Below are 16,422 nucleotides of genomic sequence, written 5' to 3' on the forward strand. Positions count from 1 at the left end.
CCTTAAAATTATTCTCCTTTGGTTCTTGGCCCTTCTATCAATGGGAATAATTACATTCTGGTCAGATCTCTTATGATAGTGAATAGCTTTATCAAATATTGTCATAACTTTGCTTCTCTAAGGAGAACAGCTTCAGTTTTGCCAGTCTACCCATGTAACAGAGGTTTCTCAAACCTTGAACTACTCTTGCAAATTTCTTTTGCACCCTCTCTAATGCCTTCAAATCTTTGTAAGGTGCCCTAAATTGAGGTTAAATTATATTTTATAAAAGCTCACCATAAGTTACTTGTGTGTGCTAACCCTCTATTTATAAATCCCATATGTCTTTTCAAGTACTCTCTGTGGGTGCCCGGGAGTGGAATCGAATCTTGGGTCCATGTGAAGCACTGTGTTAACCATTGTGAAACCATGCCACCCACTCTTTTCATAAGTCAGTCCTGTTATCCCAGGGATCAGTCTGGTAAACCCTTATTGGACTCCCTCCACGGTCAAATTATCCTTCCTCAAATAAGGATGCCAAGACTGCATACAATATTCCACGTGTTGTCTCATCTAGGCCCTTCACAGCTGCAGCATAATAGTTAATGTATAGTTAATGTAATAGTTGATGTAATTCCATTGTGTTTTTTTAAAAAAAGGTGGAGAATCCTCTCGCTTTGAAGGCCAACATACTATTTGTTTTCTTCACCGTGCTGCATCTGCATGCTTACTTTGAGCGACTGGTGTACAAGGACGCCTAGGTCTCATTGCATTTCTCCCTTTCACAATTTATCACCATTAAGATGATAATCTGATACTTGTTTTTGTTACCAAATTGGACAGCCTCACATCTATCCACATTATATTTCATCTGTTATGTAACTGCCCACTCACTCAACTTGTCCAAATCACACAAAGCATCTCGGCATCCTCCTCACAGTTCATCCTCTCACCACCTGTAGTAAACTTGCATATACCATTTAGTTTTCTCATTGCAATAAATAGAGCAAAAATAGCTGATCCGTGCAGTACTCCACTAATCACTGGCTGCCTATTCCTACTGTACATTTCTGTCTGCCAACCAGTTCTCTACCCATATTAGCACACAACCCAAACCTGTACACTTTAACATTACATGCTAATCTCTTATATGGGACCTTATTGAGCGATGTAAACACATCTGCTTGATCCCTGATTATTAACTCCTTTAATTACATCCACAAAAAAATTTCAGTAGACTTGCCAAGCGTGATTCCCATTCATAAATCCATGCTGCTTCTGTCCAATACTGTCAATGTTTTTCAAGCACTCTGCTATTACATCTTTAAAAATGAACTCTAGCATTTTCCTCACTGTGGATGTCAGGCTAGACAGTCTATAATTCACTGCATTTTTTTCTCCACCTCCATTTTTTAAAAAAAGATAATGGAGTTACATTAACTATTCTCCAATCCATAGCATCTTAAAAGACAACTACCAATGCTTCCATTATTTCTCAGGTCACTTCCTTAAATACTCTGGGATGTAGATTATTAGGTCCTGAAAAATTATCAGCGTTTAATCTTGTTGATTTCGCCAACACCATTTCCCTACTAAGTCATATTTTCTTCCTCCCTCTCAATAGAGAAGGTAATAGTTAATTTGTTGATTTCAGATGAACAGAAACCAATTCTTCCAAGACACGTCAGTAAAGTATCATAAGCTATTTACTAATCTTTTATTTCACTTGAATAATTCCTGCTGAGCCAAAACCTATAATCCCTTCAATAAAGTCTAGCTCCCTTACTCATCCCCATTTTAATTAACATTTCTGTGTTGTGCACGCAGTGGTGAGATATCACCAAAAAAACCCTCAATGAACTTGCACTTGATAATAATTTGATAGAAAGCAATGGGCAAGTCCTAACACTGAACTTCTAGTCTGTGGTAAACAACCCGATAAATTCAAGAGCTAGAGGTTGAGCTGCGACTGCAGTTAAAATTATCTGTAGGTAAGGGAATGAAAAGAAACAATAGGGGTTTTAGTGTTTTGATTGTTATCTGTGCATTTACTCCTGTTGGCAGATGCAGGTGGGTGGATGTCAGATGAAAGTGGAATCGATTTGACTGCGCTGTCTTGTCAGTGAATCGTCGACTCACATCCACTATTTCGATTGACATTAAAAATTGGCTTGAGGAAGACACACATTATACTTGTAAAAACTGTCCCTACGGATATTCGTGATTGGTAGAAGGGTTGCTGCTATCAGTAGAAACCCAGTCTACTACTTCTGAAGGGAGAAGTAGGGTGGCACGTGGGCAAGGGAGAAGAAAGAATTGAACTGTATGTTCACAATTCAGTATCTACTTTCTTGAGCTTTGGGTGTTACTTCAGATTTTCAAACAAGCACCATTACGGCAGCAGATTTGAAATAATCTAATACTGTATTCTCAATATATGAGTGGCTAAAGAGTGGGGAGAAAAAGAAACTTCAGTCTAATTCACATCTACTGTCACTTATGGTGCTGCAGAATATCTCCAACTAGAATTAAGAACTGTCTTGATGTGAAACAGGGACAAAAAGTGATATATTTCATACAAAAAATATTCCCCGGGACAACATAAGAGCTAGAAGCAGTTCAGCCCCTTGAACTTGCTCCACTATTCAAGGTGATGATGGCTCATCTCATCTCAAACTCAACTCCACTTTTCTGCCCAATCCCCATAACCCTTTAACCCGTTACGAATTAAAACAGCATCTCGGCATCCACAAATTTGCAGATTCCACAGACAAGAGATTGCTGGTACACTCAGCATTTACTGTTCATCCTTCGTGGTTAGCTCAGTATAGTTAAAGAGTTTTGCTGGGCCACTTTCTGGTTGTCAACTATGTAAGCATGGCAGTTGCCTGCCTTAAGGACACTGGTGCACAAAGTGCTTATTCATGGCAATCAGGCAGCTTCATGATCACTTTTAGTAAAGTTTTTATTCATTTTTCAGCTCCGAAAACATAATTCAAATATTTAAACAGGCATGGCAGAGTTTCAACTTGCATTCTCCAGATTATTAGGCCATCCTACTGGTTTATTAGTCCAGCGACGGCTGGCAGGTGTAATTCAGAAATGCTGCATTTATTGAACTGGTAACATTAATGGATTAAAAAGTGAAATTCACAGTATTTTGAAAAGCACACAGGTAACGTTTGTTGGAGTAATAAAATCCCTTAACAATGCATGCTGCGTCACTAGAGGGTGCAAACCGAGCAGTTCCAGTGCCACCAATGGCATAAGCTTGTAATGACAGATTGACACATTTGCAGACAGTTTTCATTTGAAAAGTGAACATGAAAAATCGATAATGGGGGACAAAAGCAACAGGAAATGTGTCCAGGCATAATTTGTTTCTAGAAATATACATGCATTCATGCATGGAGTGAGACAGATGGTAGGAAATTAGAAATTAACTTACAGCGGAAAAGGAACAGAGAAGGCTACAACTCTGGCAACATAGCCCTGGAGCCACCCTTCCAGCGCATTTTTGGCATCCATTGAACACTGACCATAAACATCAGTGCAGAAAATCAGTGCAAACCGTGCCAAGGATTGGTTAGAGCCAAAACAAATGAAAACTGCGGACTGTGAAGAATTATTATTGGATAGAATCTACTCTTTCGCAATTGATTTCTTATCCTGTCTGTCAGATTCAAAGGTGGTTGAAAGAGTTAGCACCTGAGTTTAAGTCTCAGTTGCTTTAATTTGACAGGATATTTTATCAATTAAACAACAAAAACACCAAAATGCTACAGGATCTTGGAAATCTGAAACAAAAATCATAAAATGTGGGAAACCTTTGATAAGTCAGGCCATATCGTTCTCTGAGCTTCATATCATATCTGAGAGCATTCCAATTGGCCCTTGTAGCTAATGTTAGTGTATTAAAAAAATCAGTAACATTTAGCAAGTTGTATTTTGAAAAAAGTTAGCAGTAACATTTTGTGGAACTAATGCTCAAAATACACTACGTCCACAAGCATCCACTCCCTCTAACACTGACCCTCAGCAGCAGCAGTGTGCACTATCTACAAGATGCAGTGCAGAAATTCACCAAAGATCCTCAGACAGCAATTTCCAAATCCATGAACACTTCCATCTAGAGGGACAAGGGCAGCAGATTTATGCGAACACCACCAGCATCAAGTTCCACTCAACATCCTGACTTGGAAATAGATCACTGGGTCACAATCCTGGAATTCCCTCCTTAAAGGCATTGTGGGTTGACCTACAGCAGGTGGGCTGCAGCAGTTCAAGAAGGCAGCTCACCACCACCTTTCAGTGGCAACCAGGGATGGGCAATAATGCTGGCTCAGCCAGCAACACCTACACCCCACAGATGAATGAAAAAAGCACACGATGAACTCCATACCCCATTTATAAGCTGAGGATATAGTCTGCTTTATTAACTGCTCTTTCTACCTGCCCTGCCACCTTTTGTGACATATGCCCACACACACTTGGGTCTCTTTCCTTCTGTGCGCCCTTTAAGGCAGTGTCCTTTCCTTCATATTGTCTGTGTGCTTTAATAAAATGTTTCATCTTATTTCTCCACACTGAACTTCTGCAATTTATCTGCCTTGATAGATTGACCAATTTATTGACATCATTTTATTGATGTCCATCCAACATTTACCGTTTCAAACATTGTGTACCATCCACAAAGTTGGAAGTTGTCTCTTGCACGCCAGGATCTATATCAAAAAAGTGGCTGCTATTTGAAATTCTTTACCAGACTGTAACGTCAATCCTTTAACTATGTTATAACTGTCTTATTTCTAACTTTTTTTGACACTGTAAGTAATGTTAGTATTTTTCCTTTTATTCCTGTTTTGTATCCAAGATTTGTAACTGGGTACTTCTACCTCAGATGTGCCATTAAAGGCAGCCATTGTAAAATGTTCTCACGTGACAATAAAGGATATTCTACTCTAGTTTATTCATTAATATAGATCTGAAAAGCAAGGGTCTCAAAACTAACCCATGGGAACAACTCTACAAGCCTATCCATTAACTTGTTATTTCCTATCTCTCAGCCAGTTTTATATATATGTTGCTACTGTCCCACGTAGGCCATGAGCTATAAACTTTTCTCACAAGTCTGTTATGTGGTATGTATCAAATGCTGAGAAATCCATGTACAGCAAATTAACAGTACTACGGTCATCAACCCTCTCAGTTACATCTTCAAAGAATTTCAGAGAATTAGTTAAACATGATCTTCCCTTAAGAAATCAGTTGGCTCTTCCAAATTAACCCAAATGCCTTTTAATTCTATCCCAAATAATTGTTTTACTAAGTTTCCTTGCCAGTGAATTTTAAATCAATTGGTCTGCAATCGCTGAGCTCTTCCGTACAATCTTCTTTGATCATGGGTGATATATTTGCAATTCTCTAGTCCTCTGGGAACTGGAAAACAGTGACTTTCAAGTGCAGTGACTGTTAATAATGAATAGACTTCAGTTTACAGATAACATTGACTGCATTGCTAAAATAAATTCCGGATGAATTCAGTAGATTATCATCAATACCAGCAGTGCCTCCTAAACATCAAAATAACTGTCTTCATTACTGCAGTGATTAGGAATGCCTGTTCACAGTATTCAATTTAGTTGAATTGCTTTGGTTCGTAGAAACGTAAAGGGGTCATGAATAACCTACTGTTTGATGCAGTGCTGGGTTCAGTCATAAATCTGGCCGTGGCCGCAGCATGAATGAGTTGCTACTTCGTGTTTCTGTTAATTGCACTCATTTTACATCTTCAAGTTAAGATGAAACTGTTGGATGCACAAAGTTAAGGAAATGTTTTACGAGTTTTATTCATTATTTTGCTTTAAATTTACCATGAAACTGACATTAGTCCAATTAGCAAATACTTGTGATATAGTTTTGAAAAAGTCATTTGGATTACTGACAGCAGATAGATTGACAAACAAGTTAAAGATGCTTCAATTTTGAGAGGGATCAATTTTCAGCTGTATTAATTAAATTGTACTAAGTTCCCACTCCCACCTCTAAACATGTAAAACAACATTTTTAAAGAAAATTTAACTATGAGGAAATAAATTAAAATGCTGCTTGATTGCACTGCTTTATGGCAGATTTTGCAATTGGTGGAACATTGTTAAGAAAATTTTCAAAAAACATTCACACAATTTTAGATGTATTTACACTAAAAGTCAAAAATGTTCCACAAGACATGCATAGTGGAGTGTAATAAATAAAATGAGTTTCATGAACTGTCTGTGAATGTTCAGTTTTAAATATATCTGACAGATAAAGAAAAAAGGAGTAATTTAGTCTTCAAGGAGGAAAGTTTTAGCTTTTTTGCATTTGTATGCCTTGATCCACTATTATAATGTTATGAAGATACCAAAAATGAATCTGGGCTACTTCATGTAATGGAGAATTCCACAGTTTCTGTTAGAAATAGGTGCATAGGTCAATCCTGTATTAACCTGTAACTAATGCAACAGTTTTATTTAGCCGTCATAATGCAACTGTAGACAATCCGGCAGAATTTATTCTGCAATAAACCAGACGTTTTTCACATTGAAATAAAACCATGTTCCCGTGAAAGGTTAATCAATTACCATTGCCAGGAGGTTATATTTGTGTTGTGTACTATAGAGTGATGCTATCCAAACACAAAATAAATATTGTGCGTAGGAAATATCCTAGTAACCTAACATTTTACACAGCAGCCTACAGATGGAGTTCTGTCGTCAGTCCCTGTTAACCCAAACTACAAAGAATTTCAATTAATTTATCTTGCTTTTGGTGACGTCATTTGGAATATTTTGGTTTATAGAAGCACTCTCACGTTACCACAGGTTTTGGAGTGCGGATGTTTAATCCTTTGAGTGTGGACTCTCAGGATTGGATAGTTCTAGAGCACTTCTTAGGACTGCACTGACTCTTTCAAGGACTCCCACAACCAACTGAGGAGAGAAGGAGACCCTGCTTGAGAAGCAAAGAAAGCACCAAATGAAACACAGTTAACCTTTCAAAATAAAATGGGGTACTACTTTGAAGTAGAATTATTTCCTCTTGGATTTCATATTGCTTGTCTTAAGTCATGCTGGGTTTCCAGGGAAATTTTGTGCCACAATTCAGAGACTGAACCAGGTAAGACGCTTAGGAGGTCCACCTCTCCCTCCTCTGGCATTTTAGCTTTTAGAATGGCCCACTATTGTGTGGGAAGACTGCTCAGTCAATCCAGACACCAGTTTTGGGAAGGGGGTGCTACATGATGGAGGCAGCCTTTGCGACTGGCCTTAGGGCTAAGGTGCCATCAGTTTGTTGCATGTTCCTCATCTACCCTGGTCACCAACAACCAGACCTCACCCTCACTTGTCTTTGGCAATGTACCACCATCAAGGAGCTCTTTCACCAGTGATGCAAGCTCATCAACTTGGGGATGGTGGGGGTTGTTACAGAGCAAGTGCTAGATGCAGGTACAGTAATGACGATGAAAAGGCATTTGGACAGGTACGTGAATAGAAAAGGTTTACAAGGATACGGACCAAAGACAGGCAGGTGGGACAAGCTGAGTTTGAGAAACTTGGTCAACATGGAGGAGTTGGTCGAAGGGTCTGTTTCCTTGCTATATAACTCTATAACTGTCTCATTGTGCTCAGCATAACTGGTAAGACATATTACTCAATATTACTTGTGTGTAACTGTGGATATTGCACTGCTACTGAGATTAGAATTACACACCTTCTAGCCCCTAACTCTATGATACTCATTGCAGTGCTTTGAAAAGATCAAGAACAGTAAAGAGTGGGACACCACACATAAACCATTTGAGAAATTGCTGCTTTGGGAGCAAGACACTTCCTTGAAGTTGGATTAATGTACATTGATGAGGGAGAGTAGCAAAACACTCCAAGCTGCATCTGGTCATACAAAATAAAATTTACAGTGCTCACACCCAGGTAGTTAAAAGTGAATTCTGCAATTTTTCAGCACGTACTGTTGAAAGTCAGTGAGTATATGAAAGAGATGAAAGGTCAATGCAACCTCCCACCTTTTCTTGCCTTTGCATGTGCCATAATTGCCTGCATTTCAAGTTATCACAGATCTTCCCCTTTGTCTTCCTCTTTCTTTGCCTTTGTACCTGCTGAAAACCTGTTATATTTCCAACTTTTCCCAGCTCTGATGAAAGATCATCAACCTGAAATGCAAACTATTGCTGTCTTCACAAACACTCTCACACCAATTGAGTGCTGCCAAAATTGTAATTCAGGTTTTTTGAAAAGTCAGCATCCACTTTTAAAATACACATTATTTGAACACAGCTAAAGTTGGCAATTGTATTGAAAGTGGTGAAAATGAAAAAACCTAAAAGCTTATGCAAATAATTTTATGTCTAACTCCTTCTTTTAGTTCAAATGCGTCTTTCCGTTTTACTGTTGCACTTTGTCTAAAGTATCTACGGAAAATACTCCTCTGATCATCATCTGATTTTTACAATGTGGGAATCTAAGTGTACAAGATTAAAGCTTCCTTGCACCAGCAGGGGCGCAGGCTATGTCTGCCTATTTATAGAATTTGTGGAACAGTCCTTCTTCCACAACTACACTGGTACCATCCATCACCTCTTCCTCCGCTATATTGATGACTGCATCAGTGCTGCCTTATGCTCCTGTGAGGCGCTCGAGCAGTTCATCAACTTTGCCAACACCTTCCACTCCACCCTCAAATTCTCCTGGACCATTTCTAATGTTCTCCTCCCCTTCCCCGACCTGTCCATCTCCATCTCTGGAAACCGACTCACCACTGACATCTATTTCAAGCCCACCGACTTCCACAACTACCTCGACTACACCGCCTCTCACCCACTCTCCTGCAAAAATGCTATCCTGCACTCTTGGTTCCTCCGCCTCCACTGCATCTGCTCCCAGGATGACACATTCTACTCCAGGACATCCCACAAATCCTCATGCTTTAGGGAGCATAATTTCCCCTCCTCTGAAATTAAGGATGCCCTCACCTGCATCTCCCACTTGTCCAACACTTCTGCCCTCAAATCCTCTCCCCCAACAATAATAGGGATAGGGACCTCACGTACCACCCCAATATCCTCCCAATCCAATGCATCATGCTCTGACATTTCTGCCACCTACAATCAGACCCCACCACCAAAAAGATATCTCTTTCCCCACCTCTGTCCACTTTCTGCAGAGACCGTTCATTCCGTGACTCCTTCGTCAGCTCTACACTCCCACAAACTTCTCCACCACACACGGTACCTTCCCCTGTCCCTACACATCCCCTCACACCTCCTCCAAGGCCCCAAACGATCCTTCCACATCTGGCAGAGGTTCACCTGCACTTCATCCAATCTGATCTATTGCATCCATTGCTCCCGATGTGGTCTCCTTTAGATCAGGGAGGCCAAATACAGACTCTGGGATTGGTTCGTGGAACATCTGCATTCTGCGTGCATCAACCAGCCTGACCTTCCGGCTGCCGTCCATTTTAATTCCCCCTCCTGCTCCCCTGGCGACATGTCCGTCCTTGGCCTCCTCTACTGTCAGAGTGTGGACCAATGCCAACTGGAGGAACAACACAAAATATTTCACCTTGGAAGCTTACAGCCAAAGGCTTCAACATTGACTTTACCAGCTTCACAATGCCTCCAACCCCAGCCTTATCCCTTGACCAGCCCTTCCCCATCTCCTAGCTTCCTTGACCTGACCTAACCTGTCCACCTTCTCACTCACCTCTCCACTCCACCCTTCCCTCTGACCAATCACAATAACCCCCTACCTGCATTCACCTATCACTATGCCACCAACCCTTCCCCCAACAAGCCTCGCCTCCCTCTATGTACTTTTGGACTCCCCTCCCAGTCCTGATGAAGGGTTTTGACACAAAGCGTTGACTTTCCCACCCCTGGCCTCATCCCAAGCCAATGCTCCCTCTCATCTCCACCTCCTTGACCTGACACAACCTGTCTATCTTCTCTCCCACCTATCTGCTCCTCCCACCCCACTGACCAAACCCCACCACTGCCTACCTGGGCTCACCTATCACCATCTCACCTACCTTCCCCACCCCTCCTCTCTCTATTTATTCCCCATTCCCCTCCCCCATTTCTGAAGAAGGGTCCCAACCTAAAACATCAACTTTTCTGCCCCTCTACTGCTGCCTGGCCCAGGGTGTTCCTCCAGCTTCACACTGTGTTATCTCTGGCTCCAGCAACGGCAGTTCTTATTAACTCTTGGTGTTCTGGGGACAATTTTTGAGTTTTTGGATGATTAAAAAAAAACTTGAAAGCACTGTTAACTGTGAGGAGAACATGTACAACTTCAAATGTACATAGACAAGTGTGGAGTGGGCAGATAGTGGCAATTAGGTGAGTTGGTGCATTTTGTTAAGACGAGTTAGACAATATAAAATAGGGGGCACTATACTCAATGGGGTGCATGAGTGGATGGACCTGGGACCTCAGACCCAGGAAAGGAGGGTGATTGATTGGAATGGGATTGGTTGTTGAGGCAGTAATCTGTGATCGACCGGAGAGAAGGAATTTCAGGGCCAGTTTAGCAAAATGAAGAAGTACAATCCCTTGTGAAATTGGTTGACATTTGATGACCCACTGTTGTATTAACATCTGGGTGCAATTGTTGAGAAATCATTGGGTCTATCTTGATTGCATTTCCTGCTTGTTGTACACTATAGTGTGTTTGTTCACTCATAGTTTCTCCATTTTATTCTGGTATTAGAATATAGGTTGAACATGTATTGTAGTTTGCATTACTATTCTTATATTTACAGCAAATTTACTGTGCTCGTTCAAAACCATGGAATCTTGTGGCTTTCTTAGAAAGGCCCCTGGAATTCTCACTTTGTCTATTTTGAAAAATATCACTGAATGCAAGCCAGATTGTAACATAGATTTCACAGTTTTTTTCAGGCTCCTAACAATAATAACCTGTAAATGCCCAAGTACCAAACTGCAAGGTTTTGGTTGAATTAAAATGTAGCCTCATCCTCTCCCCAACTAACTCAGTAAATATCTATCAATTAGCTAATTAATGAAGATGTAAGATCGCACCACAGGCTTGATCCAGTCGAAGATACAAATGCTGAATGCTACAAGAGAAACTAAGCAGCTTAGGCAACATCACGTCAATATCCAACTGAGTTTGGCACTGAGTCATTGAGACCAAACCAAAAGGCATCCAAGTGGCTGGAAACTAAGGAAAATGGTGTGGTTTTTGGAAGCCAATCATTACAGTCACAGTACAAAAGTTTTGTCGTTTGAGACATCTTCAATTGCTTCATCAGCAACCATGCCTCCATTACAAGGCAAAGCAATGGCTCCTCATTCTCAATTACTCCAGTAAAGAGTAAGGCAGTCCAACCTTCAAAATGATAGGATAGTGTACAGCTTTGGCTTGGGAAAGTACTGGGGAACGCCATTCCTGCAAAAGAGAATCCCTTTTGCCCCATGAAACATGACACTTCACATGAAACTGCAAAGACAGAAATCAACTAAATACAAACAATTGAATTGATAAAATGAAAACCTGGATCTAGTGACGAGACAGAAAGTTATGATCTGTTAAAGTCTGCACAGGCTTATGTAGAATCTGCAACGTCATTTAGGTTATTTCGTATAACAAGTCCACTACTAGTAATGCACATCAAACTCCTCCCAAACTATTCACCGCTTTCATCCTCAACTCATCCATTTCTGGTATTCACCTATTCCCTTCTCCCACATGTACACATTAACACCTTTCTTAAATATATCAATGAAATAAATGCTGCTGCAAACTTGTCTGCTATTTTTGGCTCTTTTGCATTGCCACTAAGAATATATAATGTTTAGCTATCGCTGAACAAAATAATAGTTGGTTTAAATAGTAACATGTAACCAGCATCAATTATAGCATGATTACACACTGAACTAGTGTATGTTTAGTGTGTTTTACAGTTCTGTTGTATGGCACCAAAAACATGGACTAGACTTTAACATTGTAGGTCTATTTTCACTATACCACATGTTCTCAAACAAAATTCATTACCAGCAATCCACTGGATAAAGTGTACTTGAATATCAAATGGGACTTACACAGGCCGGCAAATCACTAGGTCTCCCTTATTGGTTCCATATGCCAGACCCATCCCAGGTTCCGGAAGCCAACGTGCTGAGTTTATACTAACATGTCTTCTCTGGTCTGGCGGCATTGGGTACAAAACATTAAAAACCCTCTGGAAAAAGAAAAAGAGATGTCACTTAGGTAAATGTTTGGAAATCAGAGTGTTCGACAACATTTGTAAGCTAGTGTAAGAGTGCAAAAAGAAAGAGAGATCTCCTATTACAGTATAAACCTGATAAATACACAAATAGTTTTCCAAATAATTGGGACAGAAACTTTTAAAGGTTGATTGAAATTCCATACGAGAGTGAACAGAACAGGATGTGGTCATTGGAATTCTACACAATATAAGTGAATTAGAAGACAGAAAATGCAGAAATATTTAGCAGACCAAGCATCTGTGGAGAAAGCAACTGTTATTAATGGGGTTTGCTTTTACCAGAATTGTTTGGAGTATTTTCAGCTGCTTTTTCTTATTTTATAATTCTAGCCTGTGAAATATTTTACTTTTGTGGGCCAGCAAACTCTGATCCATATGACCTTACATTAACTGATGCACCAGTGAACTATGAAAAGTCCAGGCTAGAAAGGGAATTAAATCTTGCATTGTTCTGTGAACTTCGTTGAAGAGACCCTTTCAGAACATCAAGAATGAACAGGGTCAGCCTCATTCTGAGCCCTCCACATCTCATCCAAATCAAACATGCCAGCAACGATTGGGCTTGAAGGATTGTTTGGACTGCAAATTTTGACACCTGCAGAATTAAACTAACATTGCAACGTCTTGCAGATGAGTAAAAATGGATGATTTGGGAGGGTAAAACAAATATCCATCAAAAAATTGACCATGTTTTGAAATCTCATCAGTCCGCAAGTTTGGCAGCAGAAAGCACTCTAATGCTTTTAGGAAACAGAAGTAGTCAGGGGTTACAGCATTTTTCATAGTCCTACATATAATAAGGTTCTGACATTTAAACACTATGTTAATTACTTGGTTAAGGACTCAAGATACTTTAAAACTGATGAAATCTTTAAAATAAATTATCTCTTGTAATTGTCAATGCTTCTTGACGCAGTTTGATTCTATGTCACAGAGGGAAAACAGGCAGCAAAAGGACTTGGCACAAAGACATTCCAGCTGTGTTCAGGTTAGGGAAGCAATTTCAGAAACTGCACTTGTCTACTGAGAGACAGCTAGTTGTCATAAAGTCACTAAAAATAAATGATGGCATGTTTATTATCAACTAATTTTTTACGGCTGTGTCATAATCATACAGCATGCAAACAGGACCTTCTGTCCAACTCGTTCATGCCAACCAGACATCACAATCTAACCTGGTCCTATTTGCCAACATTTGGCCCATATCCCTCTAAATCCTTCCTATTGTGTCATTTGGGAAATTGTGCTAATTTAGATGCTAAAAAGGATGTTGGCATATGACAAAATACAAAGTGCTTTCAAATTGTTGTATTTTGTGAAAGCAGTCTTCTATGATCTGTCAGGCTTGTACTGTGAACTCAACTTGAGAGTTGTTCTGAAGGATTCAGTACTTAAATGAACTACCTATCCTCATGTTGACTATCATTGCTAAGAGTTTGTAAAGTTAAGAATGGCATGCTTCAGTGCAGCTGTCCCATTCCACGCAATTTCCTTAAAATTGCAGTTGTGAATTAAAATCCTTCCAAAGAACACAATTTGCATAACATATTCATGGGCAACAATGGTTGTAATAAAAGCTGAAATAAACCATGCTTTTGTCAGTGATTAATGTTGTCTACAGGTTACAAATGGAAACCTAGAGGGTAACCGGAGGAAGAAATCTGCTTCTAATATATTATGTACAAACGATCAACAGCGATTGTTTCGTAGCCTTGAAAATCACAACATCATTCCCCTTTTTGCATGCTACACTAAATACAAGCTGGTATCAATCCAACCCAATTAATGGCATTTTGGCTGTTGAGTCAGAGATTGACTTCAAACTCCGTTTCAAGATCGAAGCGTATCTAGACTCGATAACTCAATACAGTGCGAGATAATTGTGACTATATGCTTTGATATTAATGCTCTGTATCCCTCTTTAGCAGTTTAGGTAGATGTATTGAGGATCCCATATCACGTTCATACAACAGCAAGGAACTTCCATGGTGTCACACACTTTTCTGAAACAGGCTGACAAAAAATAAAGTGGTTATTTCTTTGTTGGTTGAAAAATGCTGCTGGGTGATTAGTTAAAAGCAGTGATTGAAAAAGTTGTGCAAAACACAACATGAATTCAAATTTGTATTTAACATTTATTTACAGTGTGATATAAAATCCCATTCCATTGCAACATGATCTGTTGCATTTCTGAAATTAGCAATTATTTTGAGCAGAGCATAGTTTGAAAAGTACTGTAAGAAAGAAAACTAATTTGACTAAGTTGTGATTGTACTTCAAATGTCATTAAAACTGCATTAATAGGCTCAACTCCACGGTGAACTGAATACACGGGTCAGCATGCAGAGAAAAACGTCCATATCCACAAGAAGCATTTATGCAAATTTCAGCATCACGTACAAAGTACTGAATAATAAAGTGCCTCCTTCAAATAAAACTACCATGTGCGATAGCATCATAATACCAACCTCCACGCTCTCCTAGCGACAGGCACAAAAATGAACAATTACGCTGGTACCTATAATGTCCTTTGCAATAGGGGGATGGGAATGTTCTGCTAGGTGGCTTGCTTGCTCTTCATTATCCACACCTTTAAGCTTTTCACAGCATGTGGTGATGCAAAGAATATCAATCTAAATTCACTGAAAAATTTGCTACATGCAGCCAACTGTATACAGGACTTTTCAAAAGTATTCTCTTATCAATTGTATTATAACCACTAGCTTCAGTGGAGCTGCTCAATGAACAGAGCCCATGAGACAGCTTGTCAATTAAAAAAGCAAAGCAAATCTGTGGTGCTCGAAGCTGTGCCTTAAGATTCCAAAAGGCTCTGTCACTCTTCAATCTATTTCAGGCCATAATCCAGCAATTGTGATACCATGCCCAACAACAGTCGATGTTGTGTGGGCAATGAATTTTTGTAACTACTGTTCTATTATAGGGAGACCGGAACAATTTCATTATTTACTTGGAAGAGACTGCATGACAAGCTTTATACTTTTTCCCCTGTAATTCCACAAACTTAAAAAAAATTACCATTAAAACAACAGCCCCAATATGAAATCAGAAGCACTTTGGGAGCAGGTGGGTTTGATACTGAACGAAACAAAAAGACTTCTGAAAAAGGGTCACTGGATCCAAAATGTTGACTCTGCTTTCTCTTCACAGATGTTGCCCGACCTACTGAGTTTCTCTAGCAATTTCTATTTTGGTTTTGGTCTGATACTGCATGGAAAAGCTGGCAGTCAGTTCAGCACATTGGTCGGTGGAATCTTAAGTGTCAGTTCGTCATCATTTTACTTCCAGGGTTCACTTCCATGTCACTCTGTTGAAATACATGGTTTCCATTGAGTGCGCACTATTTCTGATCACTCATTAGTCTGTCTTGTCCTCCATTGCAGGAGAGAGCAAAAGGCAAGGAATTAGGCAAGAATTGGATGTGGTTGACTGCAGATCACAGTTAACAAATGAAGAAGAGGGAACAGTAGTAAATCAGTGGCATTTTGGCATCCCTGGTCATCACAGCTATCTGGTGACACAATTAAACATCAGCGCCCACATTTCACTAAGTTCATCTGATTTCACAAGTGACTGATCTGATAATTTTCATCGTGACACATATGCAACTTGTCTTGCCAGCAATTTTTCTCCTTGCCAACACGTTCTCGCTTGCAGGTATCCAGGGATGATAAATCTTCAGAGATATTGGTTTTGGTACACAATCAGAGGACCAGAATAGACAAGCATGAGCGATGATACCTGCACTTAAATGAAGTCACTTAGACAGATAGTTAGGTTTTTAACCTGTTGACTTATTCCATAAGTGAACAAAAAGAGATAGTAATGGCAACGACAATTGTATCCGAGGGCAATGCGCAATTGAATACTGATACTGCACACCATGATAGCTATGAACGAGGAGGACCATTCAGCAGGAGAGAATGTGGGATGTACTGACAGATCTTCCACGTACACTGTTCTTGACCACAGAGGAAAAGGAACAGTCTGCCTCATATACTCAATATTTCTTTTTTCTGAACTCTTCAGGGAATACTCAATGTAAGTACTTGCACGAAGTCCTTGTATTGTGGAAGCTGTTCCGAACAATATCAGAGCAGTACGAGACCCTGTGAA

The 16,422-nt window shown here is 39.8% G+C and overlaps 1 protein-coding gene across 5 annotated transcripts in view; it reads right to left on the reverse strand.

The window, feature by feature from the left end:
- Positions 1–16,422, reverse strand: part of LOC125459423 (activating molecule in BECN1-regulated autophagy protein 1-like) — a 331,981-nt gene that overhangs the window by 65,940 nt on the left and 249,619 nt on the right. For all 5 annotated transcript variants that reach the window (XM_048545862.2, XM_048545859.2, XM_048545863.2 and 2 more), the window contains one exon: positions 12,101–12,240. In XM_048545862.2, the coding sequence (XP_048401819.1) occupies positions 12,101–12,240 (140 nt within the window). The remainder of the gene's footprint in view (positions 1–12,100; positions 12,241–16,422) is intronic.

This window comes from Stegostoma tigrinum, chromosome 17 (genome assembly GCF_030684315.1).
Source record: "Stegostoma tigrinum isolate sSteTig4 chromosome 17, sSteTig4.hap1, whole genome shotgun sequence".
Lineage (NCBI taxonomy): Eukaryota > Metazoa > Chordata > Chondrichthyes > Orectolobiformes > Stegostomatidae > Stegostoma > Stegostoma tigrinum.